The 26,298-nt window shown below is 50.3% G+C and overlaps 1 protein-coding gene across 1 annotated transcript in view; it reads right to left on the reverse strand.

Annotated features, from left to right (window-relative positions):
* Positions 1–23,935, reverse strand: part of SLC6A11 (solute carrier family 6 member 11) — a 134,669-nt gene extending 110,734 nt beyond the window's left edge. Inside the window, exons 1-4 of the mRNA XM_039231416.1 lie at positions 23,680–23,935; positions 20,434–20,568; positions 20,177–20,317; positions 16,816–16,906 (exon numbers count right to left, since the gene is read on the reverse strand). Coding sequence (XP_039087347.1) covers positions 16,816–16,906; positions 20,177–20,317; positions 20,434–20,568; positions 23,680–23,935 — 623 coding nt within the window. The remainder of the gene's footprint in view (positions 1–16,815; positions 16,907–20,176; positions 20,318–20,433; positions 20,569–23,679) is intronic.
* Positions 23,936–26,298: the final 2,363 nt, after the last annotated feature.

A 26,298-nucleotide genomic window follows, 5' to 3' on the forward strand; every position in this document is an offset into this window, starting at 1 on the left:
GGGGAAATCAAGAGGCCAGTTTGGAAGCAAACTGTCATTTTTTTTTTCTAGGAGAGAGAAAGAGAGAGAGAGACAGCGTGAGCAGGGGAGGGTCAGAGAGAGAGGGAGTCACAGGCTCCGAAACAGGCTCCAGGCTCTGAGCTGGCAGTCAGCACAGAGCCCAACACAGGGCTCGAACCCAAGAACCACGAGACCATGACCTAAGTGAAAGTCGGACACTTAACCGACTAAGCCACCCAGGCGCCCCATCTGTCATTTTTTTTTAATGTTTATTTTTGAGAGAGAGAGCGAGCGAGCACACGCACGTGAGTGGGGGAGGGGCAGAGAGAGGGGACGGAGGATCTGAAGTGGGCCCTGCGCTGCCAGCAGTGAGCCTGAGGCAGGGCTCAAACTCAGGAACCGTGAGATCATGACCTGAGTCGGAGTCTGGCGCTCAACCGCTGAGCCACCCAGGCGCCCCACAAACTGTCATTATTAAGAGGCTGCCAGGAGAGAGCAGGAAGGAGCTGGCAGCGGAAGGGGACCATAGCAGGTGCCACACGAAAGCCATACAGCTCGAGACATTCAGTTCTCTGTGAGGGCATTATCAGACCCATTTTATGAGTGGGGAAACTGAGGCCGAGTGAGGTAAAGCAACGTGCCCAGTTAGGACTTGAGACCGGGCTCTCTGGTGCCCGCACACCTTCCCCCACTGCTGCCCTGCCTCTCGCTCCAGGCTTCTCCCCCATCCTTCGCAGTGTGAGGGAAACGGCTGGATTCCCAAATCCAGTCTGCGGGCCTCGCCCTCATTTCCACCTCAGTGTCTCATACCCAGAGAGGCTGGGTCTGGAGAGAAGGAAATGGCCTCGCACCTGGGGCCTCCTTAGCTTCCAGGGCCGGGACTGGTCGGACCCAGGAAAGCAGAGAAGGAGCGGGCAGCCCGGCCCCCCGCCCGCCACCCGCAGACAGCCTGGGGGAGGCCGTGTGGGAGCTGCTCCCCAGGGGGTCGGCCGGGGTGGGGGTGGGGGTGGGGGAAGGGGGAGCCTCATCAGAATGTCCAGCACGGAGCCGGCAAACACATCACTCTCCCTAACCTGCCGCGGAGGAGGTGCAGCGAGGGACGCACAGGCGCCCTAAACCCCTGCGCTATAAACAGCCTCGCTGGTCTTCCTTTCCGGTCTCCCCAAGCAACAAACAAACAAGGGCCCATCACCAAAACAAATGTGCCTCCCGGCGCCCTCCAGACTCTCCCTGCCTGGGGGCTTCTGCTCTCACTGCTCTGGGAAGAAAGATGTGCAGGCCCCCAGCGGGGATCCTAAGTGTCACTGGAGGCACAGGGCAAGGCCCCTCCTTGTCAAGAAACCGAGGCGTCTGCATCACGCAGTCTTCCAGCAGGTGGCTCTCAGGGGCCGACTCCAGGCCGCGCACCCTGCGGACTCAAGCCACAACGACGCGTAAGGCAGGGGGGCTCTGTTGTGGGAGAGCTTACTACCCAGGAGTATAAAGAACATGACAAGGATCGTGATGGCCTGGATTTCCTTCGTGCTTATGCCCAAGGTGAATGCAGCTGTGGTTCCCATTTTACAAGTGGGTAAACTGTGGCTTCGGGAAATTAGCATGCCCAGCAGGGCTGAGGCAGAACCCGAAGCCTCGTCTGTCCGGCTTCAGAGGCAAAGCTTGGAGCTGGCCGTGGGCAAGATGGAGCAGAACTGTGTCATTTAAGGATGACCTAGGGTGGCATGAGGAGTCTGGAGCCGCTGCTCTAAGTCCTTCTGTCACTGCAGAACCCCCCCCGCCCCTGGCCGTGCAGAAGTCCCCATCAGCGCCCAGACACACCTTGACTCTACTTTACAGGATTCGTTCCTGCTGTTCCCTCTGCAGGGAATGTCTTCGGCAATTCTCGCAAGCTCTAAAATTCTACCTGTCCTTTAAGCACCAGCTCAAATAACATGAAGCCTCACACAGTGTTTTCTTGGTCCCTCCCCGTCATACGCTAAGGGTTAGTCTGTCCTTTCATCTAAAGGTTAAGTGAGCATCTACTGTGCACCAGGCACTCCTAGGTCAAGGCCAACAAACTTTCTGCAAAGGGCCGGAGTATAAATATTTTTGGCTCTGTGAGCCCTACAGTCACTGTCCCAACTATCTGTCTCTACAGTGTGAATGCAGCCATACACGATTTATAAATGAGCGTGGCTGTCTTCCAATAACACTTTATTTACAAAAACAGGCAGCAGATGGGGTTTGGCCAGTAGTCTCCAGGCCCCTGTCCTGGGCTTTCCAAAGAACACAAATCCTTCAGGACACTCAAAGTTCCCACCAGGACCTCACTCGGAGAAAATGATGTACACTGTAGCCCTGCTTCGAGAATCTCAATGATCATGGGAATATTAAAGGCTCTGAGGAGTCCTGCAATAAAGATACTCTTAGAGCTCTGATTAACACACTGTTTCCCTAATTTATTCAGAAGTGTTTTCCATTAAAGGCAAACCAAAACCACAATGAGATACTATTTCACAGCCACTTGGGCACACCTACCAACCAGGATGACAGCAATCAAAATAACAAGTGTCCTCAAGGATGTGGAGGAAAAGAACATCATATATTTCTGGTAGGAATGCATTTAGCCACATTGGAAAACGGTTTAAAAGTTTCTTAAAAAGCTAAGCAGGGGCGCCTGGGTGGCTTAGTCGGTTAAGTGTCAGACTTTCACTTAGGTCATGATCTCGCCGTTTGTGGGTTCGAGCCCCGCGTCGGGCTCTGTGCTGACTGCCAGCTCGGAGCCTGGAGCCTGTTTCAGAGTCTGTGACTCCCTCTCTCTCTGACCCTCCCCTGCTCACGCTGTCTCTCTCTCTCTCTCTCTCCTAGAAATAAATAAAGCATTAAAAAAAAAATTAAAAAAAAAAAAAAAAGCTAAGCATAAAACTCAGAGATTCCACCCCTAGGTTATGCATAATAGCCCAAAACTGAAAGTCACCCAAATGTCCATTAACTGACCGACAAAATGCGGTGTATCCATACAATGGAATGTTAAATAGCCACAGAGAATGTTCTTTATGACAAAGAGATACACGCGAGAACCTGGGTGAGCCTTGAAAACATGCTAAAGGAAGGAAGCTAGTAAGACATCGCATGCCTCCGTATATATGCCAAGTCCTAACTGGGCAGCTTTAGGGAGAAGCAAGTACAGGAGGGGTTGCCTGGAGGCCGGAGGAGAGCTGAACTGTAAACGGTACTGAGAGCCCTTCTGAGGGTGTTGGGAATGTTCCAAACCTGTATTGTGATGATCTCACAATCGGCAGTTATTCAAAATCACCGACTTGCACACCTATAAGCGGAGCACTTTATAGAATGTAAATTACAACTTGGTTATTAAGAAGTTGTTAGGAAGGGGGGCGCCTGGGTGGCTCAGTCTATTTAGAGGTTGATTTCGGCTCAGGTCATGATCTCGCAGTGCACGAGCTCGAGCCCCGCATCGGGCTCTGTGCTGACAGCTCAGAGCCGGGGGCTTGCTGCGGATTCTGTGTCTCCCTCCCTCTCTGCCCCTCCCCTGCTCGCATTCTGTCTGTTTCAAAAATAAACATTAAAAAAAATTAAAATTTAAAAAAGAAGTCATTAGGAAGGAAATGTACCCTGCCATGTTTCTGCCTTTCCACAGCGATGCTTCCTCGCATCATGCAGAACACGCACTTAGGAACAGGGCGCTGGGCACTCCTGGGTCTGTTAGCCTTGTTTTGCTCCCATTGCTCAGGGGAAACTGAGGCTCTGTGTTGTTACTGACCTTGCCTTGGATCACAGTCTGGGCCTGCACCCCAGTCTCCAGCGCCCCCGTGGCTGGAGGCTGAGATCCGGGGAAGCACGGAGTCTAGAAGAACTGAGCATCAAGACTCAGGGAAGGGCCCCAAACTTGTGCCTCATGGGGACACGTGAGCAGAGGTCTGCAGGTCAGGAGGCAAAGTGCAGAAGGGGCAGGCTGAGCAGGAGAGAGGCTGCCACGGCTTCTGGGAACCCGCTGGTTCTGAATATGGCCCGTCCCCACGGGTCCCACGCGGCAGGCAGGATGTCACCACCCGTGGCTGGGGTCCCAGGACCCTCCAGTGCCCGAACTTTCTCCTGCTCAGCAGGGCTCAGCGCGGCCTGCAAGTGCTGCCCAGACCTTTCCAGCCCCACCCCAGGGGCTCCCACGCTACACACCTCTGCATCCCCAGCCAACAGAAGCCCTGATGAAGTCTGACCATCTTTGCCACCCCTGGCCTGTCTGAGACGCTCTGTGCTGAGGGTAGCAAAGAGCTCCCGTCTGCCAGCATGCAGGGGAGGCACATACGTCACTAGGAAAAGCCCCGGATGAGGAGCCCCAGAGTGGGCAGTAAGGGTCTATTCCCAGCTCTTGGGCATCTCCGTCCTTTGAATGTCACCTTATCCACTGGGACCGGGGGTGGGGGGGCGTCTGGATGTCTGGATGCAGGAGTGAGAGGAGCTACCGTTGGCCAGTTACTTACCACCCACCACTGTCACTTCACACGGACTGTGCCTTGAAGGGGGGGACAGGTACACTCATTTCACCAACGAGGGAACGGAGGTTCTGAATCCCAGGCCCAGGGGCCCCACCAGCATGTGGGAGGGTCAGGTCCCCCAGCTCTGGTGGTCCTTTCCGATCGCGATGTCTACCAGTGTCAGCACAGAGCACACGTGAGGATGCGTACGAGTGTAAGTCTTGACAGTTTCATATACTTTCTTGTGGTTTCATTAAAAATCATCTAGAATAGGGGCACCTGGGGGGCTCAGTCGGTTAAGCATCCGACTTCGGCTCAGGTCATGATCTCAGGGTTCGTGGGTTCGAGCCCCGCGTCGGGCTCTGTGCTGAGAGCCAGCTCAGAGCCTGGAGCCTGCTTTGGATTCTGTCTCCCTCTCTCTCTGCCCCCCCCCTTGCTCTCTCTCTCTCTCTCTCAAAAAATAAACATAAAAAAAACATCTAGAATAGAAATGATGCACTAAAATTCGGTAACAGCCCCTTATGCATTATTCTGTGCCTGAGCCTGAATTAAAGTCATTTGTCCACACCTGTGCCACCAGCTACGGGTCCATAAGCTATACGCAGGAGGCCAGCATCAAATTACACCTGCCACCACGGTGGATCCATCTTTCAGTGTCACAGGCACTGCCGGGCTCTGCTGAAAACCACAGAAGTCTTTTAAAATCAAGGCTCAAGCCTTTTCCTAAAGGAATCTCTTGAAACCCAGCAAAGACATAATCTCACAGGGGCTTTTGTTTAGTCTCTGCTGGGCCCCAGAACCTTCTCTTCACTCATTCCCATTCATTGCTCCCTCCTTCCATCAACTGTAGCCTCCCCGTCTGTTAAAAGTCTCTTCCTTCAAGGACCTAGGTCCAGCCTGTGAAGAGAAGAGACAGGCCGGTCAGACTCTGCCACAGGCAGCTGCCGGCATTTCAGACACGGCAGGAGGAGCCTGCAGGGGTGAAGGGACGCGGGTGGGCCGGAGCGCCCTGCTCTCAGCCCAGGTCCGGCTCTGGCTTGTCCACGAGAGGCAATGTGGACAAGTCCCTTAACCTCTCCCTGCCTCAGAATCCCCCGTGGGGGATGCGGACCCCCACAGTGAGGCTGCATCATTCATCCCCTGGGTGGGTGGCTTAAACTGAAGTAGCGAGGCTGGAGGGCATGCTCCGGGCCAGGGCGCTGGGCCAGTGCTTCCCCTCCCCTGCCGCACCATGAAAGGAGCCTCAGACAAAGCCCCGTGGCTCAGTAAATTGCTACCCCCCCCCCCCCCCCCCCGTTATTTAGTGTTAAGACATCTGCCATTTTTTTTTATAAAACAAATACACGTGTGGCTGACTCTATATACAAATATCTTTACTCCACCAATGAACAAAAGGTAATAGTACTAAAGCATAGCTCTTCACCACTCACTAATAAGCTGAAGTATTCCTCCTCCTCCTGCTCCTCCTCCTCCTCCCATTTGAAGGCAAAGAAAGTGAGTTGCAGAGAGATTCAAGCAACGAACACACCACTAATAAGTGGAAGGAACAGGATTCAAATTCTTGTCCCCTGGCCCCAAAGCCCAGGTCTCTGCATCCCCACTCTTGTAAAGAGCATTTCAGTAATTCTTTTTTTTTTTTTTTTTATTTCTAGGAGAGAGAGATAGAGACAGCGTGAGCAGGGGAGGGTCAGAGAGAGAGGGAGACACAGACTCTGAAACAGTCTCCAGGCTCCGAGCTGGCAGTTAGCACAGAGCCTGACGTGGGGCTTGAACCCACAAACCGCGAGATCATGACCTAAGCGAAAGTCGGACGCCCAACCGACTAAGCCACCCAGGAGCCCCTCAGTAATTCTTTATACAAGCAGTGCCTCAACCGTCAGCTTGGCCTCAGTGCTGCGTTCAGACTGCATCCGCAGCAGAACCATTATCCTTCTCGGGTGGGGGCTCTGGGCAAGCGGGCGCCCCAGTGCTGACAACTGAGGGCAGGTAGTTTGCAGCGAGGGCGAGAGGGGGCCCCACCTCATCTATAACTGGCAGTGGGGAACAGGTGCTGCGTGCGGCTCCTTGAACAGGGGTGGGGGCTGGGGGGGGGGTGCTGGGCTGGCTCCAGGGGTGGTTACCAGTGTAGATCCGATGGAAATGAGGGAGCCACATGGTGAACTTTGGCAAATGTGTGCTGTTTTTTCCTTCTTTTACTTAAACACACCTCTTACATTTTCTGCAAAAAAACATGGACTCCTTTTGCAATAAGGAAATCGAGTGCCCACTGGAGAACCCCCTCCTGTAAAAGGGAGCTGAGCTTTATAGAATTAAATTCCTGAGCCTGGGAACTTATTTTCTTCAACGCACAGAGCAAAAAGAAAAGTTAAGAAGAATGGAACTAAACGGATAGGGAAATAGCGGCAGGAAGAGATTCTGAATTGTTACAACAGACTCAAAGTTTGTGTTCCCCCAAATTCTATGTTAAATCCTAATCCCCAAGGCGATGGTATTAGGAGGTGGGGTCTCTGGGAGGCAATCAGGTTGTGAGAGTAGACCCTCCTCATGACACTAGTTCCCAGAGAGTTCCCGTGCCCCCCCCCCCCCCCACCACGAGAAGACAGAGTGAGAAGATGGCCATCTATGAACCAGGGACGAGCTTGGAAGACACACCAGATCTGTCAGCACCCGATCTTGGACCTCCAGCCTCCAGAACTCTGATAAATAATTTGTTGCTGAAGCCACCCAGTCTGCGGTATGTTTGTTACAGCAGCCCAAACGGACTAAAACACATATGTATAAGTTATGTATATCTGACACAAAAATGTATCACATTTATGTAGCTGTTGTGTTTGAATCAACTCGCAACATTCACTACTTTTGCAACCAGTTAAATAGGAAATAATTAGAATAAAGAGGACACAAAGTGTCAATGTGGGTTTGCTTTGCTGCACTTCCAGAGAGCCAGGAAGGGCGCCCAGGCCCGCTCCCTCGCAAGGACGCTGGTGTGGCAGACACCTGTACATCTCTCCCTGCACCCCTTCATTCCGGGACCCGGGAGCCTCCCTGGTGGTGAGGACTGAGTGCCAAAGGAGGTGATTCCTCCGGTCCACGGGAACCCTCTGTAGGAACAGGCAGCTCCTCCCCACCCCACCCCAGAGCTGGGCCTCAAACCAGGGCTGCCCTGGGGGCAGTAAGAGCCAAGAGTTTTAAGTTCTGGTCTACCAATCCCTCAGCTTCTCCAAGGTTATGTTTGTTTAATGGGAAAATAGCATTTTTTTTTCTTCTGCCTATCTCACGGGGCTGATATAAAAAATGAGATCATGTTAACAAAAACAATTTGTATGATAAATAAATAATGACTAGTAAGGTGAAACCAGGGTTGTGATTAAGATTTGTCATTCAGAGCTCAGTTGGTGAAGCATCCGACTTCGGCTCAGGTCATGATCTCATGGTTCATGGGTTCAAGGTCCCCCCCACCCCCCGACATCTGGCTCTGTGCTGACAGCTCAGAGCCTGGAGCCTGCTTTGGATTCTGGCCCCTCCCCTGCTCACTCTCTCTCTTTCTCAAAAATAAATAAAATCATTTAAAAAAATTAAAAATAGATGTGTCACTCAGGAGGGGTCATTATAATAAATGACAATGTATTCAGAACACCTCAGCTTCTTTTTTTTTTTAATCATGAAATAATCATGTTCCTGGCTCTAATTTTTTAGCTCAAATAGTACACAAAAGTATAAAGAAAAAAAAAAAAAACTCTCTCTTTCTACATCCTTGCTTGCCCCCTTCGCACCACGTTTAACAGCCTCCTGTGTATCCGTCCAGAAACATTCTATGAAAATAAGGCATGTACATATATTTTTGATTTAAGGTATTATATACAACCTTCTTCACTGTGCCTTTTCCACTTAATTTTACCTTAGAGATCTTTTCCGTATCAACACATTTTCTGTTCATTCCTTTTTAGTAGTTCTCGCCAACATACCACAATTTATCTAATCAGTATCGCATTTCACAGGTGTCCTTTTTCTTAAAAAAAAGATGACAAACAACGTTACCGTTGGCACGCTGTTCACAACCAGAGTGTGGCCTCAGTAGGATAAAGTTCCCAAGTGGAACTGTGGGGACAGAGCACACACGCCCCTCCCCCACGCCCCCAGGCACTGACGGTTATGGCGAAGTTGACTTCCACTGCCCCGTAAAAGCTGCGAGAGAGTCCAGGCCTATTTGCAGCCGCCCCTCTGCCCATCGGGAGAAGACCACCGCAGCCCTGTGCCGGCGGGTAGCTGGAGGCACCAACACATCAGGGGGCCACGGCCTTTCTTTCTCAGGGCATGGCTTGGCCAAGCAGAATTACCACCATCCGCACGAGACTGTTCCTGCCCCTCTGCCCTGACGGGAGGGCACCCCTCGCCACCTGCATGCCCTCTCTCCAGGCAGAAACCTCAGCTTCATGCACTTGGACCAGAAAGTGTCCCCACGGTGTTGCCTCCTGTGTCCACCTGGCAGCGCGGATGGTCTGTTTTATCCCAGGCTGGATTCTGCTCGTCCACGGCTGGGGCCTTTGGAGGCGTCCCACAGGGAGGCTTCAAGCCCTCTGCAAAGGCACCAGCGCCCTTCACCCTCGGCTCGGGCCTTACTGGCTGCCGGCTCTTCCCCAAACACTTCAAACGTTGTCCCGCCTAGGGGCTGTTGGGTTACACCTCCTGCTACGCCTTCAGCCCGAGGGCGGATCCCCGACATCCGCATGGCTGCCTCCCTCCCTTCTCTCAGGTACCTGCTCAAGTGCCACCTCCTTAAAGAGGCCCTCTGTGGTCCTGTGACACTCGTGTTCCCTGCTTGCTTTTTCTTCAGCAGAAGGATCCTGACTTAACCTAGTCCTTTCTGCGTATTTGACTGTCTGCGATGCCAGCTCTCCCAGAAGAGTATTTTGTTCCGTTCATACTGTGTCCCGGAACCAACAATGACAGCCGACGTAGAGTCTGTGCCTGAGCAGGTGCTCCGGCAGCTGCCGACTTCCTCAGCACAGCCCCCTGCACCCCCAGGCCCCCCGGGCAGGAGCGTTGCAGGTCAAGTTCACAAGCCTCAGCATACAGCTTCGGCTCTGGCCTGGGGTCTGTCTCTGAGATCGATTTTCTCCACCTGGCATGCTGTTCACTCACTCCGCTGGCACACACACAGACTTCTATTCACCCTTCAAAACCCGGCTAAACCTCATCAGCTCCATGGAGCCTTCCCCACAGCCCAGGCTTCCTCGTCTCAGCCCAGTGCAACCATCCTACAAACCTGTTGCTTTATATTTCAAAAGGATCTTTGATTTCATTATATTTTTACTTTCCAGCTTCCCCTCCCCCCCCACCAAGCTGTGTGCTTCTTCAGGGACAGAGAGCACTGCCCCTTCATCTTTCTGGCTATTGATAAGGTGTCCAACACCTAGTAGGTTCTCAGAAAAGGTCAAAAGAACAATCAAGTAAAGAAAATGCTCTGAGAGGTTTTCAGGTCCACCATGAGGGGCAGACCTGGCAGATGAGACTTCTCTAAGGATGCTGAAAAGACTCCATGCAGACTTTCAAAGAGCTGGATGACATCCCCCTTGAAAACATCAGCTACCATATATTGAGCACTCTTCTAGGCCCCCTGAAAACCCATGTTCAGAGAAGCAGATGGAGGCTTAGGAGGGTAAGCTGCCCAGGGGCATGCACTGGGATGGTGGAGGAAGTGACGACTTAACCCGGGTTCTAGAATTTGCCACTAAAGTCTACCCTGTGCATGTGAAGGAGGTAATATACCGGGAGTGGGGTATAATATACCGGCAGAAGTAGAGGGTGTCACACAGTGCTGGGTTCTGACTTGGGGAAAGGGTGTGGGGGGCCCTTCTGAATGTGGGGAAGGAGGCACGAAAGCTGCTTCAGACACACGGGCTGACTCTGCCTGAGGATCAGCCATGGACCCGCACCTGAAGGAGGGCACCGGGTCTCCATGCCAGGAGCGAACGCGGGCACCCCACGGACAACCCATCACCGTTAGTGTGTGTTCTCTCCTCGAATCCTCCCAGCAATCGGAGAGGCTGCCAGGGCAGCGAACAGGACTCATTTCCATCTCACAAACAGGAAAAGTCAATCAGAAACCTTCTTGCTGCATCCAGGCCTTTCCAAAGGGTCTAAACTATGCCGGGCTCGAGACAGGGGAGGACCCATCCAATCATCATCTCAGCCTTGCAGGTGGGGGTGACCATGATGGCTTCCAATTCACAAATGAGAGCCATGAACTCTGAGGGGTTAAGAAACATGTTCATTCATTTATTCACTCTTGCATTCATCCATCTCAACTAATATTTGCTAAGCACCTAGAATGTGCGGGCAGGACAGGAACAGATGAGGACACTCCTTCCTGGCACGGGGCCTACATGCTAATGGAGGGAGGAGACAATAGGCGAGTAAACAAAGACGTGGGGATTTCAGGAAGGGCTGTGTAACAGAGCAAGGGGGTGGAGAGGGGCTGAGTGTTGATGTCGCTGGGATGGTCAGAGAGCGCTCCCCAAAAGACATCAGCATTAGGATTTTGTGATAAGAAGGAGCCGGGCACATAAGGATCTCATGCGGAATCTTCCAAACAAAGGCAACAACAAAGGCCTGTGACCGAGCGTGGGACAAGTACGCACAAAGGACAGAAGGGAGACCAGGGTGGAGGAGGGCAATGGTGGAGGGAGGGAGTCTGAGAGGGAGGCAGGGCCGGGCCCTGGGTCCGCAGCAATCAGGGTTTCACTCCAGCTCCCCTGCCTCCCAGATTTTGTGTCCAAAGAAAACCAAGTGGCCACATGATTTAGAAATAATGAAATTTTAAAATATCTAGTGAAGAGAAACCACAAAGATAAGACCACATCCTTCTGAATAAAGATACAGAACTGAAAACCCTTGGAGCTTAATTCAGGCCCAGCACACAGTAGGTGCTCAACAAACTGCTGGCTGAATGGACACCACGCAAAAGTAATTTCAATTGCACACATGGCGAACATGGACTTCCTGGAGACATGTGGAGTAATGGAACTCAAGGCCTTATGCGGACACAGACCAAAGCCACCTGATGCCACCACGGTGGTTACATACGTGACAGTACTCGATCCCGCCAGAGGACACAGGCTTCCAAGTTAGAACAAATTAGAGAAATTAGAACAAATTAGAGAAACAAACATATTTAGAGAAATGCTCAGATGTCAGATGCATAACGAGCTACTAAGAAAACCAGAATGGCCTGATTTTGAAATCTGACATGAGACAGACAAATTGCCCCCGCCCCACACGCCCCTTGCTCGACCCAGAGTCCAGGGCCCATGCTTTCCTCACTGGCTAACCCAATAATTTATACCCTGAAAAGGGAAGTGAACCTTTTAGACAGGGGTGGGTTGGGCCAGGTGCCCAAGGTCAAGGTGAAGCCATGGCCAGTCATGGGCAGGGAAGTAGCGCCTTGGACCTGATTTTAGGGCAGTTTAGGGGTTTGTCTCACCTCTGTTTCAGGAGGGCTTGGGCGCATCCCACATTTCTAGCTCCTCCGAATGTGCAGCATCCCTCCTAGGAACACAAGGAACTCAACGTTTATGGAACGAGTGAACGAGCAGGCAGCCAGGGCAGTCTAACTGGACCGAGCAGAGTGTGGGCCTGAATGAGGTCAAAGGCAGTGAGGAAAGGCACCGGGAGCATGCCTGAGACCTGGCCGGCGTGGGACATCCGTGACCCAGCCACACAGGGAAACCGCAGAAAGAACCAAAGAAGAAATGCGTCTGAGGAAACTTGATCCAATACTTGAAGAGCTGTCACACGGGCAAGGAATCGGGCCTGCTCTATCCTCAGCCCCCGAAGTCAGCTGTCAGCTGAATTTAAGGGAGAACCCCCTCCCAGCAAAGTGTGTGTCAAACTGCTGCATGGACTGCTAGCATTCAAGGAGTGAGGGTGGGGTGGGGGGTTGAAAGGAAAGATTCCAAAGGATTCCACAGGAAAATTCATTTGGCAATGTGAGTTAATCAAAGATAACGGTGTTCTTGCCAAAGGGCACAGCTTTCTCAAACTTATATGGCCCCAATGGCTTTTCGTAGGATGTTATGAACATCTCACAGAGTCTCCTTTCCAAGCTCATCTCTGGGAAAAGATGAATGAGAAGTGCCTGACAGGGGCGCCTGGGTGGCTCAGGTAATTATGCGTCCGACTTCAGCTCAGCTCATGATCTCACAGCTCGTGAGTTCAAGCCCGCATCAGGTTCTGTGCTTACAGCTCAGAGCTTGGATCCAGATTCTGTATCTCCCTCTTTCTCTCTGCCCCTCTGCTGCTCATGCAGTCTCTCTTTGTCTCTCTCAAAAATAAACGAACATTTGAAACATTAGGGGCACCTGGGTGGCTCAGTCAGTTGAGCGTCTGACTTCAGCTCAGGTCATGATCTCATGGTTCATGGGTTTGGGCCCCACGTCAGGCTCTGTGTTGACAGCTTGCTCAGAGCCTGGAGCCTGCTTTGGATTCTGTATCTCCTTCTCTCTCTGCCCCTCCCCCATTCGTGCTCTGTCTCTCAATAATAAATGAATGGAAAAAAATTTTTTAAATTAAAAATACATACATACATAAAAGAACTGTCTGACAAAAGCAACTTATGAAAAGGTGAGTGTCACACAGGTATCTGAGTACTTTTAGGATGTAGAATTCAACACTACACAGATGATACAGATGAAATCTAATAGAAAACTAGAACCATGGGTTCATTCTCCCATGGACTTTCACCTAGAATGGCCACGTGGTAGGCCAAAATGTCCAGTTAAACAAGAGGACACAGATTAGCTGTCTCCTCTCACCACTTTGTGCCCAAATAAGTTGATGATATATGGATATTGCAAAGGGATCCAGGAAGCAATCAGTGGCATTGGCTAGGCATCTCAGTGACAGGGTGAGTACTTGCCAAAGCTCACTCTGACCTTTCACGTAGTATTTTCAAGAAAATATTACAATATGCCTGCCTTCCTCACATGCATCTATGCATTCTGTAAACACTCTTCGGGGATCTTCCATAGATGAGCAGTAGTAAGTAAAGCCAGACAAGGTGTTGCTTTAGGACTACCGTTTGGAGAATACAGACATCAAACACATTGCACAAAAAATGATTTAACTGAGGTTTTCTATATGTGATACAGAGGAAATAAATGGTGGAAAACAATGTAAGTTACACAGAGATCTTCTCCATTGTGGGGTTTCAGGATCGGCTCTCTAAGGGAGCAAAGAGACCCTGTTTTACAGACCCTCAAAATATGCAGGTTGCAAAAAAGTCTCTGGGACATTCCTCTGGGAAATCATAGCCCAATAGGCCTGGAAGGGCCACACAAGGCCGCCTACCACAGTAACCTCTCTAGCACATGTCTTATGTATGCTGTATTTGAGACTATTACTCAGTAGGTCTGGGGAGGAATGGAGAATCTGCATTTCTAACCAGGTATTCTAATGCTGCCACTCTGTAGACATTTAAGTAACACTAATGCATCAGGCATTTAAAAAAAACCTAAATAAATGGAGGGCTATACCATGTTCATAGACAGAGAGGCTTAATCATAAAGATGTCAATTTTCTTCTAATTAACCTATAAATTCAATATACTTCCAACCAAAATCCCCATGATGCTATTTTGTTCTTTATTGTTGTTTAACCTCACAAACTGATTCTAAGATTCATTTAGTAGGCAATTTTGGAAAAGAACAAAGATAAGTCTCTACTTGTATTACCAGCTCCAGGCTGTCAATAAAAATGTGGGTGTAGTATTAACACACAATTAGCCAAAGAGATGAATGGAACAGAACAAGAGCCCCACACCAGACCTGTATTTTTAGGAAATACATGGAAGATAGCATTAGAAATCATAGGGAAAAGATGAATAGTTCAGTAAATATGACTGGAAATTTTGGTAATTTACATTAAAAAGAAAAACAACCCTGAACTCCTACATCATGCCATGTGCAAAAAATAAAATTCCAGGTAGATTATATTCTTAAATATGAAAACACAAAACTTTAAAACTTTTAACATTTATTCATTTTTAAGAGACAGAGTGTAAGTGGGGGACGGGCAGAGAGAGAGGGAGATGCAGAATCTGAAGCAGGCTCCAGGCACAGAGCCTGATGCGGGTCTCAAACACATGACTGTGAGATCATGACCTGAGCTGAAGTCGGACACTTAACTGGCTGAGCCACCAGACGCCCCACAACTTTAAAACTTTTAGAAGAAAATATAAAAGATTTTTTCCAACTTTGGGTAGGGAAATACATCTTAAATAACACACCAACTGTGCAGACCAGAAAGAACAGACTGGCAAATTTGACTTCAATAAAGTTGAAACTCCAAATGCCATAAATAAATAAGAAAAGCCACACACTGGGGAAAGCTATTTGCAGCATATTTATATCTAGAATGTGTCAAGATACTAATATCTAAAATGTGTCAAGAGTCCTTACCCATGAGAAAAGACAAACAAGCCAAAGAGAAAAGGATATCAACAGGAAGTTCACAGATGAGGAACTCAAATAGAGGAAAACACATGAAATGTGCTCCACCTCACAAGTCATTAGAGGAATGCAAATTTAGAATAGTCGGATGCAAGACTTAAAAATTCACCAGACCAAATGCTGTCTAGAATATGGATACACTACTGTCTGGAGAGTAAATTAAAACAATCCTTCAGAAAGCAATTGGACATTACCCTATAAAACCGATCACAAACATGCACCCTGCCACTAGCAATCCCACTCTTCGGTATATGGCCTAGAATCCTTCATTCACCCACACAGGGAAGAGTGGACAAGACATTCATTCAGGGTGCTTAGTAACACTGAGAAAAGGGAGAAAGTCCAGATGTCCATCAAGAGGAGCTGGCTAAATACAACGTAGTCTTTTTGTATGTTGAAATACTATACGGCAGGAAAAAATAAATGAACCAAGGCTGCATGTAGCAACATGGGAACATCTCAAAACCAATACTGAGCAAAGAAACAAAGTTGCCAGAAAAGTGGGTAATGGATACCATCGATATAAACCTTTTAAATACACAAGAAAGATCTAGGTACTATTTGGGAGATATAGATAGATAGATAGATAGATAGATAGATAGATAGATAAACATATACGTAGCTAATACAGACATAGTTTCTAGGTAATTTTATATAAAACTTATTATTAAACTTTATAATTACATATTAATATATAATGTGCATACATGTATCACACACACACATACACACTATAAACATGACAATGGTAAGTCTAAATTCAGCATCATGGCTTCTAGACAGGGAAGGAGATGAATGGTATCCAGGAAGAGAATTAAAATCACTCACAAAACCACTGCCCGTCTACACTACATATCATCAGCATTAGGGTAGGGAATGTTCTTGAAAAAAGCCATACTTTTCTTTATGTTGAAAAGTCTCAGAAATCATTTAGCCCAACCTCTGACCCACAGAGGAAACGTCTCTTCAATAGCCAGAACTAGGTGATCTTCCCATCTCTACTCACAAGACCCCACGTCAGGGCCGCTGTGTACTGTTACACAGGTTGGCGCTACACAATTCTGGAGCACACATTTCACAATATGAATGATGCCCCCTAGGGTTGTGCAGTGAACCACGTTTCTAACAGTATGTGGCATCCCCGTAACTGCCAGTTCAGAGTCCCCTTTGGGATGCGGATGAAGAATGCCCGCCTCTGGGAAAATGCCCTTTCGCACAATTACCGCCTGTAATGTTGGGGGGTTCGGGCACCTCCCCAACAGTGATTAGCCACCCTCCACCAGCTAAACACTTTCAGGGGTGGGTGATCACAACCTTCTAAGTACTTGCAGACAGTGCCGTGAAGCGAAGCTCTTCCTTACGCACACGTGAACCCTGCCTCTTTAGAACCTTTATCCATTCAAGTTCACCTGCTTCCTTTGCACATGACACTTCAGACACTGACAGAAAGCTAGCCTGCCCCCTCCGCCCGGAGGCTTCTGCTTTCCAGGCTTAAATACACTTTCGACTTCGCTTATAGCAAACATGCTTCATCTCCTCTTTTGTTAAAAACACTTTTTTTTTTTAAACTGTCATTTTTACCAAGCATTTCCTGCCCTAATAAGGCATGCTGACATGTCATCAAAGAACAAGAAAACATTTCTCTCAGCTGCTCCTTCGGGAAATGTGTCACATCTCCGCACTGGTTTCCAAAGCAGTCAAATGCCCACAGAAGCCAGGGAGAGCGAAGCCGGAGAAAGGAAGGGTCAGGCTGTTTCCAGGGCTGGGGACAAGGTTAACTGAGCAGAACCGGGACAGAGGCCCCTCAGGCCGAGGGACACAAGTCATTTTCCACTTACTCCCAAAACTCCATGACGGGAGAGGTGGCATTCTGCAGGGACACATGACTGTGGTTGCTCATGTTCAGTTTCTGGAACTCCACACAATTCTCTACAGTGGAAACAAGACAAGAAATAGAAGATTAACCTCTGCGAGGGCTGGGCCTTGGGAAACATTCAGAGCCGATGGCGCAACCAGGGGGTTTTAACTAGCCACTCCAAACAAACACGCCTCAGAGAACCAGGGGAGGAAAATCAATAGTTTAGAGTTTAGGAGACAGGTGGGGTCTCATTAGAACAGGAGGGAAAGCTTTGGGGGCAGGACACCGTCTCTCATTTCCACTCCATACGCCCCATCAAACTCTTCCCTCCTACGCGGTTCCTGGATTTTCTCTCATTTTTTCTACTTCGCCACGGAAGGCCTGTCCATGGCATTGATCTGTCCTGCCCGGTGGCCCCAGCAGGGGCGGAGGGACTAAAAGTGAGTCAGTCACAGCGTCCCTATGACAGTAATGCACTTGAGACTCAGTTTTCCTTTACGTAGAAAGACCCTAACCTCGCAGCTGCATCATAAAGATGCGGTAACTGGAGGAAATGGCACAAGCCTGTATGTGTAAAGAATTCCTGCTTTCTTCCTCATTCCCTCACTCGATTGGTCAATCCAAGAAAGGATTTATTCGATGTCTCTTCATTTCATGAAACTTGATGACCAAGGGGGATTTGAATTTCAGGTAAAAATATCCAACCGTTGGATTTTAATGGCCCAGATCGGCCCCCTCCTCCAGGAAGCCTTCCTCAACCTCCCTCTCCTGAATCCTAAGGAAAGCAAAATTTAAAGACCCTCCAAGGAACCACCTTCTCCGACTCCCTTAATTTTGAAGAGGAGACTCTAAGGTTCAGAAACAGTCAAGGGACCACATCCACGCCCACTGCCTCCTCTATAAAGTCAGTTAGGGACAGAACTGGGAGCCAACCCCAGCCCGTGCTCCGCCTCCTTTGTTAGGATTATCACCCAGGTCTGTTTCCCACGCGGGACCTCTTTGCAGCACCCCTGTTTACAGAGCTGCGCCGCCAGACCGTGAACTCCCCGAGGGCCCCCGCACCCAGCGCCGGCACGGAGCCCGTGCTCACTTCGCTTTGGCGCTGCTCTCTGCTGACAGGTGTACAAACCCTCTGACTACCTCCGCAGCCTCTGGAGCAGGAAGCACCATCCTACACGCGATGTTTTACACGAGTGTTCACACACTAGGAGAGAAAGGGGGCTGCAAGCCAGGGGAGGAAAGGCTGGCGGTCCGCTGCGGCAAAGCCCCCAGCAGTCGGCCTGCTTCCTGTTCCTCCTGGTGTGTACTAACCACATTCTGAAAGGAGCGGGGTCTGCGGGGACCACGGGGTCCTGAGGGGAGTCTGAAAACCTGAGATTACAGCTGCCCGTGTGCCTTTTTCCAGGGAAGGGAGCCCTTAGTTTTGATCGGTCTTTACAACAGTGTTTCTCTTTTTTTTTTTTCCCCTAGAGTAAAAAGATTTCTCAGACATCCAACATTGACAAGGCAGTTTTATTAAAATGACATTCATGTACAAATAAATGAGTTATCAAGTCCTTGAGACTATAGCACTCATACAACCGTGAAACCAGGATTAAGCTCACACATTAAATACCAACTACAGGACACAAGTCAAATCGATAGCATAAAATGGGATGTGCAGGACAATGCCATTTTGTGAAATTAAGTGCACTTCCCGACAGGAAAGTGGGGCCAAACGGGGGGAAGCAGGGCCTGTGGAGTTCAGCTTGCCTAGTCTTCCACTGGCTACGCGAGAAGCAATCCTACCATTTTCCTCTGCTCACACTGTGCAGTATCTCCCCTCGCAGCATGTGGCTTTCTTAACTGGACCCCACTGACTACCGAAGCACCATTTAGAAATGACATCTCTGTGCTCTCCTCCACTGGCCACCAGCATCCTATTCATCAAGAGCCCATCTCACATTGTCAACACGCACAAAGCCAGGCACCGAAGTCTCCTGACCGTCCTCAGTGACAAGGTGGTTGTGCAGACCATCTAGAACATGTGAGTCTTTTTAGAGTGTCTTCAAACTAAACACACGCAATTAAATTATCATGGAGGACTTACAGGCCTCCAAGAATATATCCTTGAATTTTAATTTGAGAAGCATCTCTATGAAGTCCCTGGCCAAAGAAAGGTTAGGAGCCAGTGCCGTCAAGAGAGACAGTGAGACCCCCACAAAGCCCGACGGAGGGATCAGGGCAGTCACGCAGGGCTGGAAGCGACATCACCACACTGTCTAGACCTAATCTCTACTGTTCCTTATGCTGGCAACCCCCATTCCACCCAGTCTTACTGTATCTCAGCCTTCAGGAAGAAATGCCCCTTCCAGCGACAACCAACCACAGGCTGTAACACAGATGCTGAACAGCTTAAAGCATGTGTGCTAATTCCAGTCCAAGGGCCACCTGGAGCACTGATGACAAGGGTTCTGAGTCCAAGACAGGACTCGAAAGGAAAGAGTTCTGCAATCGATTAGTGATGTCTGCTCTGAGCACGGCCATCACAGATGGGGACTGATCATGTTACTTGCTTTCCCTGGATTTTAAGGCTCCATCTTGATAGGATGGGCAAATTGAAAAGCAAACAGCACATCAGAATGCAAAGCAATCTAAAAAGTCATCCATTCAAGGGAGTGGGAGAGTGGTCAATTCAAATTTCTACCTGGGATAGAGAGGGAGAGTAAAGAAGCCATGTGAGCCGGGTGGAGACTGTGGTTAACTTGTGGACAGATGCCTTATCCAAAGACAACTGCTTCTCAGCCCGAGCACTGCTGCCCAGCAAGAATGTGGGAATGTGGGTCTGCTCTTGCCACATCTTTTAATTTGTTTCAAGAGAAGCTAGAAATCTGGATTTTCATGTGAGGTCTTCTGGTTCTTAAATTTTGGCAATCAAATAGATTTTTGAAACTCACTGATAACTGAGTTAAAGCCTAGTTGTCTGTAGGCTGATGGCTTGCAGCCCCTGATCTAGCCTAACCCATTCATTTTACGGAGAAAAATCTGACACCCAGAGGGGCAGGGCTGGAACCAGAGCCAGAACCCCTCTCTACCCACAGAGGGCCCAGTCTCTGTATTCGGCAAAGTGAGGAAGGAACATCCCCATTCTTCTACCCCTGCCAATTCCTGACCCAGGGCTCAGTTCTGGCTCGGGGCTCTAACCCACAGAATGCAGCCAGACCGAGTGCAGAGTGATCTCCAGCTTCAGTGGGATCTGGACTCATGTCAAGAGGCCAGGACTGATGTCCAGAACAAGGGCATACCCCCAACCCCAGGTCCTCCATCAGGACCTGCAGAGAGACCCTCCCTGGGGGCCATACCTGTGTTCCACTCGTGGCCACAGGTAGCCCAGGGGAGCTCGGTGGTGAAGCAGTTGCTCAGGTAGAAAATGGCCCATGCCAGGATGATGATGTAGTACACGTTCAGATGGGCCTCGATCACCTGTGTTGCATAGCCAATGCCTGAAAGAACAAAGGGAGTGACTTGCGTCTCTTTCCTCGTTGTTACAACACTCTCAGCTACCTTTCACAGCAGGACATCGCCCAGGCGCCATTGCATTTTGCAACTCAATGCTTACCTTCAAATAAAGGGCAAACTTTCCTCCAACATGTAATGCCACCTTCACTCGTGAACTGTCCCAGAGCTGTTTCCAAGAAAAAAACAGGAATTCCACAGCAAATAAAAAACACCACATAGGGAATCAGGAACGCCCCTACAAGGATGCAAAGTAAGGGAATGAGGTTAAAATTGCCTCTGCTATTTCAAGTTCAGCACAAGAAATCTTTAATAATCACCTACTACATGCAAGACCTAATGTTCTCGGATCTTGAGGTCAGGTTGACACCTTGAGGACACAGTAAGAAAACACGGCCCTGGGTGGTGCTCTCTGCACGTCTACCTCACCTCTCCCGGCCTCGACTTCCTCTGTAAGATGGGGCTTTCACACTCAATGTCTGTACTGCTTATCTCACAGAAATGTTGTGCATCAAAGATGCTTAATTCTATAATTTATATATTTCACTCTCCAGTACAGGTTAAGTCCATTCCTTCCCTGAACATTACATTCTTCTTTTTCTATTTGAAAGTCACCTCAACAGGCTAGGTGAAGGGAACCCCTTCCTATTTACTTTGGAAGTGATCTGGAAAAAAAAAAAATCTTTTTCATTAAGAAAAGGATTGTCAAGGGGCGCCTGGATGGCTTAGTCGGTTAAGCATCCGACTTTCACTTAGGTCATGATCTCGCGGTTCATGGGTTCGAGCCCTGCGTCGGGCTCTGTGCTGACTGCCAGCTCAGAGCCTGAAGCTTATTGCACAGTCTGTATCTCCCTCTCTCTCTGACCCTCCCCTGCTCACGCTCTCTCTCTCTCTCTCTCCTAGAAATAAATAAAAAAATTAATAAAAAAATAAAATTTAAAAAAAAAAAAGAAAAGGATTGTCAAGGAGATGCGCTGTTAGCAACATCGGGCCCCAGGACATGAGAGCCAGCTATGGAGGTGACTTATAAGGAGGTTGCAACAAGCATCTATCTACGCAGAAAGGCTGACTCTGAATCAATCTGAGAAAGGCCACCATAAGCTTTAGTGCTCGTATCCTGATATACAATACCCACTGCCCGGGCCTTTCTCTGAAGCAAATTAAATAACTCAAAGTGAGCATGAGCTCCTATACCCAGAAAAAGGACTGTCCAAATCCCTCACTCCCCCTCACCTGTTTAATAACAAAGCTTGGAAATACGTGCTATTCCTCACCCTCTGCTCTAACAAATGAAGGCTTTAACTGAAATTGCTTTTTGCGAAATGAAGTCTCTTCAACCTTAGAACTAATAGCAACAATTCTGATCAATCCTGATAGGAGGACCACATCCATCAGACTTTGAAAGCGTCTTTGAAAAGCTTTTTGGGGGCAAGATACTTTTTTTTTTTTTTAAGTTTCACATTGGGAAAGAAATCCTTTAAACGATTGTTGGGATCTATGAATAGAATTGTACAGATATATATTTTTTTAAAGGCAAGCAGTGGATAATCAGCCCTGCTGTATCAGGAGGCAAAAAGTGTGTGAAAGCGAGCAAGAGGGTCTGTTTGCTGAATATAAATCTAAGTGATTGGAAGAAGCTGCAGCAGTTTCGCTACTCTGTGCTGGTTCACCTGTGAACCCCCGAGGACCTAACAGATGGCATGATCTGAAAGACTTCTAGCCCATGTATTCGCAGTGCTAGTAATCCTGAAAATAACCAGGTCAATGAAAGCAAGGTATTTGTGTACCCAATGGGGACTGTTGGCAAGTTAGAGTTAACACACACACAAAAAAACAAAAAACGACTACTTTTTAAATTTTACTCACTGCAACTTTTTTTTTCCCCCTCCCTTTTACTCTGTGCAGAACCGGCGATTAACTCAACTCACGCTGTCTTCTCCTTTTAGGAGGGCATTTTGTTCGGGTAGAACAATTTCCCGTATTAAAAACAAAGATGCTAAGACGAGTTTTGCCTGGGACTGCCCTCAACAGGGTTTCCACAGGTTTCTAAGAAGACATGGCAGCTAAGAAAGGCTGAATCTGCAAAAAGGCAGAACTCCCTGCTGAGGCCACAGGGCACATTCCGGGTCTCCGAGTCCACTCCCTCTCTCCCCAGTGCCAAGCCACCAACACCGGCGGCCACTTCATTACCAGTGCAGAGCAGGCTTGGGGCAGCCTGGGCTTCCAGGATGAATGTCTGCAAAGAAAGGGCCTGGGCCAAGCAGTGTCCTTCTCGCTCTTCCTGCAGCTGCCCCAACAGGAAGTCCTACTCGCGCAGCCTACAGTGTGGTCCCTGCTAGTCAAGTTCTGAGCCGCCCCCACTGGGGTCTTGGGAATCTGCTGAGGGGCAGGCAGGGCACAGCAAAGAGGGAGGGAGACACAGCCACCAGCTTTTCCTTGGGGAAGCCGTGCCACCCACGAAGGCCTCACGAGGTCCCTTGCCACGCACCTACTCTCTGTCTTGCTGGTATGACAAGCGGGGACTCCCAAAGTCCCGCAGCTCCAAGACTTGGGGACTCACTGCAGACTGTCCACCGCGCTGACTCGGACGCGCCGCGGGGAGCGGCTGTCTCATCACCTTCCGTTTCCGGCCCCCCCCCCTCCACAATCTCGAAGCATCTCCTAAACATTAAATCAGTGCTGTCGCTATCTGTCGGTGACTCTGAGACCCGCGAAGGAAACCCTTCGGTGCCCGTGCCTCCGCCAGACAGGCCCGAAAGGGGGACCTAGTAAAGGCCTTAAGGGCAAACGAAAGACCGGGCAGGAAACCGAACAGCTAAACGTCACCTAAGAGTTCTCCCTGCTGGCAGTCCAATCCCAGTTTAAACCAAGGCCTTGGTGTCAGAATCCCGTCTTTATTTCTTACGGGGTTACTTCTTTGACCCTTCGCAGTCTCATCTGCAAAATGGGTTTACCGCTGCCTGCAAAGAGGCCTTTAAGGACGAAATGAGACGACGGAGGTAAAGCCGAGTCTGGCATTCCACTAAGCGCTCAAAACCCGAGTCCACACAGATCCTGATCAGGGAGTCCCCTTCCTTCACACCGGTTTCCAGTTGGGACAGCGGAGGCTCCAAGGGGCTGTCCCCGGCCACCCCACGCTGGCACACAACGCACCTGGCGACCGCGTCCCGCGTGCTCGCGGGCGGCGCATCCAGGTGCGAAGAAACGTGCACATGCGCCCGGGGACGGGCGAGCCCGGGCAGGCGTGCCCCGCCAGGGTCCCGCCGCACGCAGGCGCGGGAGGGGGCGCTCGCTCGCCCCCCTGCTCCCCGCCCCCACGGGCCGCTGTCCCCTCCGCGCGCCGCCTCACCTCCTCCGTTCTTGTAGCACAGGTAAGGGAAGCGCCACACGTTCCCCAGCCCGATGATCTCCCCAGCCACGCTCAGCACGAACTCCACCTTGTTGTTCCAGTGGCCGCGCTCGTGGACCGCCTTGTCGCGCTTGTCGCGCGGGTCGCGCGCGGCCGCCGCGCCCCCGCCGCCGCCGCCGCCTCCCAGCGCCTCAGACTCCCGCGCCTCCTCGGCAGCCTTCCCATTGCCCAGAGGCAGCGCCTTCTCCGCCGTCATGGCCGCGCTGGCTGCCTCGTGCGCCGGGCCGGCTCTGCGCCGCCGCCCCGGGCGGGCTGGCTTTTCAGGAGGCGCGAGCGGGCGGGAGGGGGAGGCAGGGGGTGGAGCTGAGGGGCCGGGCCGGGCGGGCGCGGGGACCGGGCCGCGGCGCGGCGGCCCGGCCCTGCGGGCGCCCACGCCGCCTCGGCCCGGCGGGGCCCCGGAGCCCGCGAGCACCTTGCGCGCGCCGAGCACCTTGCGCGCGCCGAGCACCTTGCGCGCGCCGAGCACCTTGCGCGCGCCGAGCACCTTGCGCGCGCCGAGCACCTTGCGCGCGCCGAGCACCTTGCGCGCGCCGAGCACCTTGCGCGCGCCGAGCACCTTGCGCGCGCCGAGCACCTTGCGCGCCTAACCGGTTCTTCCTGCTGGCCTTAGGGCGAGAGTTTAAGCGCCATTGGGGCGTAGGTTGGACTGCTGACAGCGAACCCTCAAATTCCACCACTCACCGTAATCTCCAAAAGCCTGGGCCTCGGTTGCCCGTCTCTAATAAGAGAAGTGGCTCTAGGCATCGCCAACTTTAAGGTGCGCACCGAGCACCTGCGGGTCCCTGCGCATCCTGATCTAGTGGGTCGGGTCGGGCTGGGCTGGGGCTTTCGCGTTTCTAACAAGCACCCAAAGGATGTGGATGCTGATGGTCCGGAGACCACACCTGGAGGCAGAAGGGAGTAAATGAACTTGGCTTCTTCCCGCTTCTCAAGGCTTGTGAGCTCCTGTAGGATGGGCACTTCTCCTGACCTTGTTCATCCTGGCGCTCACTGTGCTAAACACAAGGAGCCAGGACAGTGCGGCGGTTAAGGGCATCTGTCTGACGACAGGCGAATACAAGTGGAATCTCATGCTCCACCTGTCTGAGTTCTGTGACGTCATCTGACCTCTGTACCTGAATTTCCTGGTCTGCAAAAGGAAATACCAAATAACGCCTTTCTTATGCTGTGTGTGTACTTAATGAAAAAATGCATATAAAGTACCTAGTATGTTGAAAGTACTCAATGAACATTAGCATTTTTAGCATTATCATACGATGCGTAGTTACACAATGTACATATTTGTGCATCTTCTTGTTTAATAGCCATCTCACCACTCAAGTCCAAGGATGATATACACTGTCTCATTCATTATAGTACCCACAGAACTTAGCACAAGACCTAGCACATAGTAGGTGTTCAGTAAATCCTTATGGCAAAAGAGGGAGAAGGGGAGGAAGAAGAAAAGGAAAAGAAAATTAGTGGGCAAGGGGCCACTCTGTCACTTCACAGCCGCGGAGAAGTCCAGCCACGTGAGCTCTCACTAATGCCTCCCACTGTGCTCTCCATCCATCCCTTGGAGCTCCCTCTGGGGCTCTCTCAGGGAGAACCTCCCCATCCGGTAGCCTTCAGCCTCTCCTTTCATTCTGGCTCACAACTGCTCAAGTCTTTCCCCACCTCCATCCCTCCTAGAAAACCCTTCCTGCCTCCATCTTCCCATTTCAGGCCTCCTTCCTCCCCTCCCCCTCACTATCATATTTCCTGAAAGAGTGAGTTTACATGCTGCTGGCCGTGTCTTCACCTCCCACTCATTCCTCAGCCCATAGCAATCTGGCGCCCACCCCCACCATTCCTCTGAGAGTGCTGACGGTGAAGTCCCCGAAGCCCTCTTCATTGGGCACATCTTACAATCCCTTGTCCCTCCCCATCCTGCCTGACCTCTAGGTAACTTTCTGCACCATTTCCTCCCTCTTTCTGTCTTAAAATTCACACTTGCATGCTTTCCTTAACACTGCCTGCCTCAGCCGCTTCTCGCCTCGCTGCTCTGCTCTTCCTTGCTCTTCTCTTAAATTTCATCTCTCATGCCTTTAGCCACCCAGTAAAATGTGGATGGTTCCCACACCTCCATCCCTATGTGCTGTGCAGGGTATGTTCTAAAGCAAAGATCTTGCAGTGTTTGGGGTGAGAATAAACTGAATTCGGGTCGATGTGGGGTCACACCCAGGCTGTACCCTTTATGAGCTGTGTTATCTCTCTCCTTAGGCTCTCTCCTCTGCTCAGTGGGGTTGATATTAGTTCTGACCTCCTGGGATGGGTGTGAGGGTTCACAGGTGCTCTGTGAATAGTAGCTATTATTTTTATTGTGATGATGATGGTGATGTCATTCCCTTGCTTAAAAATCTGCACTGGCCTTCCTTTTCCTGCAGGATGGAGCCAAATTGCTTATCTTGGCATTCAAAATTACCCCACAATCTGTCCCAGTCTTTCCTTCTAAATTGATGCCGTTTCTATCCTACAGTTAAACTCCATATGAGTACAGTGAAACCTCGGTTCGCGAGTAACTTGTTCTGTTCTGTGAGT

The sequence above is a fragment of the Hyaena hyaena genome, unplaced genomic scaffold (genome assembly GCF_003009895.1).
Source record: "Hyaena hyaena isolate Hyena2069 unplaced genomic scaffold, ASM300989v1 scaffold_56, whole genome shotgun sequence".
In the NCBI taxonomy this organism is placed as follows: Eukaryota; Metazoa; Chordata; class Mammalia; order Carnivora; family Hyaenidae; genus Hyaena; species Hyaena hyaena.